We start from the raw sequence: 4,239 nt of genomic DNA, 5'->3' as shown, positions 1-4,239 counted from the left end.
TGCTTGCTCTGAGCACAGGCACACCCACTGCGTGAGCAGACTGGACGCACTGGGCTCAACAGGAGCCTCCCGAGAGGGCAGGGCTGGTGCAGCCTGTTCCTGGGCTGTGCTGTGTGCTCTGGGCTCGGTGCAGCTGCCCTGTTAGCACAGCGGGGTCCGTGCTGCCCCCAAGGTGCCTGCAGGCATGGGGAGAGTTCCCAGGTCTGAGGCTCCAGGAGAGAAATACCCTCTCATCCCAAGGGATGGGATGTAGCAGCTGAAGGAGGTCAGTGCCTCAGTTTCCCCGGGTGTATGTGTGCAGGCTGCTGGCGAGTCAGCTGCGGGAGGAGAAGCAGCAGCACGAGGAGGAGGTGGAAGGGCTGCACCTCGACATCTGCTCGCTCAAGCAGCTGAGCCAGCAGCAGGCAGCCCTCATCCAGGACCTGCAGCGGCACCAGGGGCAGGAGGGGCTGCAGCACCATGTTCTGCGGCTCAAGGAAGAGAACTGGGTAAGGTGGGGGAGGCAGGCAGGACCAGGCTTGGGGCTGGCTTCCACCCCCTTGCCCTGCGGTGAGCTGCTGAGGGAGGCTGCTGAGAGCTTCCTGGGGCTGTCCCTGCTCAGGAGCTGGCCCAGAAGCTGGAGAAGCAGGAGAGGACCACGCTGAAGCTCCAGAAGCAGCTGAGAGCCTATGCGAAGCAGATCCAGGAGCTCACAGGCAAGTGTGGGCATGGGAGGGAGGCATGGGGCTGGCTGGGGGGTCACCAACCTGGTTTGAGGCTGGAGCATCACCCAGCCTTGACATGGGGAGCAGAGTTCCTCCAAACAGAGATGCTGGGCTGCATCTGCTTGGACTGAGCTGAGGGGACCTCACCTGTGTCCCACAGCCCAGGGCAAAGCAGGATGTGACCTGCACTCCTCTCCCTCAGTGAAGAGAGAGGCTACCGGGCCAGCACAGGAGTTGGCAGCGTCCGCTGTGGTTCTGTCCCAGCCCCCCATGGTCCCGTCCCTGGCTGGGCTGTCCCAGGCCATGCTAGCATGGAGGATGGAGGATGAAGGGCGCATTATCAAGGCCATCATCACAGGTAGAGTTTGAAGAGATGAGGATTCCTTACCCCAGCTTGGTCCCCACTAGGGTTTCTTGCCAACCTCTGCGTGAGCTCATCCTTTCAGTATTGCTGGGGCAGCATCCTGCCTGGCTCAGGACCAGCTTTCCATAGCTGCCTGGATCCCAACTGTCTTGCTTTCCCCTGCAGACTACAAACCACAGAGCAGCCCTGGGGCTCTCCCAGACCTGCCAGCCTACGTCCTCTTCCTGTGCTTCCGGCACGCAGACCACTGCTGTGACGAGCCACGGGCCCGCTCGCTCCTAGATGCAGCCATCGATGCCATCAAAAGGGTCATGAAGGTGCTGGGTGTGGGGGTGTGGGTTGGGCTGAGGAGCAGGAGCTTCACTGGCCCAGGCGGGGATGGCACTGGGGCAGCAGCCTGGCCCCCAGGGCACAGCATGTGCCTGGCTGCGGTGTCCAGCCTGAGCATCTCCTGGGGTGAGGGGTGTCCCTGGGTGCCACAGGGTTCCCGTGAGAGGGTCTGACAGCTCTGTACCCCCACAGCCCTCACCAGGCTGCAGCTCGCTCTGTGTGGCTCTCAGAGCTACCAGGGGCCATGAGGTCTTGCTGCTGTCACCACCAGAGCCCTGCTGACCCCATGCTCTGTTCCCTCCTGCAGAAGCACAGTGATGACTTTGATGTGGTGGCCCTCTGGCTTGCCAACGCCTGCCGGCTCCTGAACTGCCTGCGCCAGTACAGCCAGGATGAGGTAGGGCTGGGCTGCAGGGGCTCTGCTACCTCCCTGGGAAGGGTGGGGGCTTAATGGGGACAGGGCTTGTCCCCGTCTGGGGCTGCATCCTCTTTGCCCCCAACCCAGATAGGCAGGGATGTGTTGGGCTGATATTGCTCCACACTTGCTCGGGGACCCAGGTGTGTCCCCTGGTACTGCTGGCTCTGACCCAGCTTGTGCCCGCAGAGCTACTGGCAGGGGAACACGGCACGGCAGAACGAGCATCGCCTGCAGAACGTGGACCCCCAGAGCTCCTGCCGCAGCCTGGGTGCCCTGGCTGTCCAGCTCTACCAGCAGCTCATCCGCACTGCCGAGAAGCGCCTCAAACCCATGATTGGTATGGCCTGGGCTTAGGGGACTTGCAGGGCGCTCACGGGGTACTGGTTTGGGGAGGGAGCCCTGTGCTCAGCTGAGTGAGCTGCCTGCTCTGTTACAGAGGCTGTTATGTGGCGGGGGGAGATAGGCTGTGAATTGGGGGGCCCCCTTCTGTAAGGATGCTCAAGGAGCAAATGCCTCCTGGCTTGGAGGAGGTGTCTGGGGACCTAAAGTGGGCTCAGCACCCTGGGGACCTTGGGCTGCGTCCACAGGGAGCTCTATTCCCTCATGCACTGCTTCATAGCCTCATGGAGCAGGGCCAGCCCTTGGGCTAGCTATCCAGTATGTGTCACTGGCCCCTGCATCCCCAGCTGGGCCACAGAGCCAAGGAGCAGGGTGCTGGCTGCTTGAGGCACGATGCAGGGTCTCTGCCTCCTTATGATGAGCCTTTTCTACCCTTTAGTGGCTGCAATGCTGGAGAGTGAGCCCATACAGGGCTTGTCTTCCTCTTGCCCTCCGGGCCACCGCCGTTCCTTGGCAGCCCCTGCCCACACCCTGCCTGAACTGCTGCAGCAGCTGGGCTCCTTCCATGCAGCGCTGGACCGCCATGGGGTGGCCCCCAGCGTGGGGCACCAGGCCCTGCGCCAGCTCCTCTTCCTCATCAGCGGCACCACCCTCAACTACCTGCTGCTGAGAAAGGACACGTGCTCCTGGAGCCGCGGCATCCAGCTCAGGTTGGTCCCCGTGCAGGATGGGTGTATCTGGGGAGCTGGGGCATGGCCCATGCCTCCCGCTGACCTGCCCTCCCTGCAGGTACAACATCAGCCAGCTGGAGCAGTGGCTGCGGGCAGAGGGGCTGCAGCAGAGTGGGGCCCGCGAGGTGCTGGAGCCCCTGGTCCAGGCTGCCCAGCTGCTGCAGGTGAAGAAGGTGACAGAGGAGGACGCTAGAGCTCTGTGCAGCCTGTGCACGGTGCTGTCACCCCAGCAGGTACTGGGGCATTGGGGTGCTGCACCAGGGATGCACTGGCACTGGGCTGGGGACCATGCCATACCCAGAAGTGTCTGGATGTGCCCAGCCCTTCCCTATTCACGGTCCCCACTATCTTCTCCAGGTTGTGAAGATCCTCCGGGCTTACACCCCAGCTGTTGGGCTGGAGGAGCGCATCAGCCCCAGCTTCATCAGCAGTGTTGAGGTAAGCAGGACCTGGGGTGCAGTGCTGGGGGGCGGGGGGGCTGTCCTGCATTGGGCCCCCTCACTGGGGCAGCCCTGGATGTGAACACCGTGTCCCCACAGAAACAGTTGCAGGACCAGTATGGAGGGGGACCCAGCCAGCTCCTGGTGGACACCAGCCATCTCTTCCCTGTGCGCCTGCCCTTCACCGCCTCCCCCCTGCACCTGGATGAGCTCCGCATCCCTGACACCCTTGACCTGGCCTTCCTTGTCCGCCACTAAGGCCAGGTCCAGCCCTGGGCCACTGCCAGTGTCCCATCAGTCCCATCAAGGGGTGTCTGACCCCCCTGAGCTGTGGGAAGGCTGTCGAGGCCAGGGGTGCAGCACTTCTTATGCGTGCTGTTCTCCTGGGAAGTTGTTTGTTTATTGAAACACAGGTGTCTTGTTTGTGGCACAGCCAGGGCCCATGGCAGTCCTGCGCTGGAGGTTCGGGCCACTTTTTAATCCTTTGAAGCTAATAAAAGTCTTTGCAGATAACTTTGGCATCTGAGGCTGCCTGGGGTGGATGTTCTGTTTGCCAGATGGTGTGAGGGAGGTTGAGGACTATCACTGGTGCATTCCTGGGGCTTTTCATGAATTGTGGAATGGTTTGGGTTGGAGAGGACCTAGGAACTAGTTCCAACCCCCTGCAATGGGGAAGGGACATCTCTCACTAGGTAATGGTGTTCAAAGCTCCATCCAACCTGACTTTGAATGCTTCCAGTGATGGGGTTCCACAAGTTCTCTGGGCAACCCGTTTCAGAGTCTCCCCATCTTCATTGCAAGACCAATTCCTTAAGACCAATCTAAATCTAAAGTCCAATCTAAAACAACTCTCCTTCAGTTTGCCCTAGAAGGGCAGCTGGGCCTGTAGAGGGTCCTGGGGCTCTTTGGAGGA

General features: G+C 61.4%; 1 protein-coding gene across 1 annotated transcript in view; it reads left to right on the top strand.

The window, feature by feature from the left end:
- Positions 1–3,584, top strand: part of LOC104126333 (unconventional myosin-Vb) — a 13,488-nt gene extending 9,904 nt beyond the window's left edge. The window contains exons 27-36 of the mRNA XM_035894336.1: positions 302–488; positions 602–701; positions 907–1,062; positions 1,234–1,385; positions 1,706–1,795; positions 2,003–2,153; positions 2,595–2,865; positions 2,945–3,119; positions 3,244–3,324; positions 3,426–3,584. Of these exons, the coding sequence (XP_035750229.1) occupies positions 302–488; positions 602–701; positions 907–1,062; positions 1,234–1,385; positions 1,706–1,795; positions 2,003–2,153; positions 2,595–2,865; positions 2,945–3,119; positions 3,244–3,324; positions 3,426–3,584 (1,522 nt within the window). The remainder of the gene's footprint in view (positions 1–301; positions 489–601; positions 702–906; positions 1,063–1,233; positions 1,386–1,705; positions 1,796–2,002; positions 2,154–2,594; positions 2,866–2,944; positions 3,120–3,243; positions 3,325–3,425) is intronic.
- Positions 3,585–4,239: the final 655 nt, after the last annotated feature.

The sequence above is a fragment of the Egretta garzetta genome, unplaced genomic scaffold (genome assembly GCF_000687185.1).
Source record: "Egretta garzetta isolate BGI_Z169 unplaced genomic scaffold, ASM68718v1 scaffold345, whole genome shotgun sequence".
In the NCBI taxonomy this organism is placed as follows: Eukaryota; Metazoa; Chordata; class Aves; order Pelecaniformes; family Ardeidae; genus Egretta; species Egretta garzetta.
This window is presented reverse-complemented; position numbering and strand designations above follow the sequence as displayed.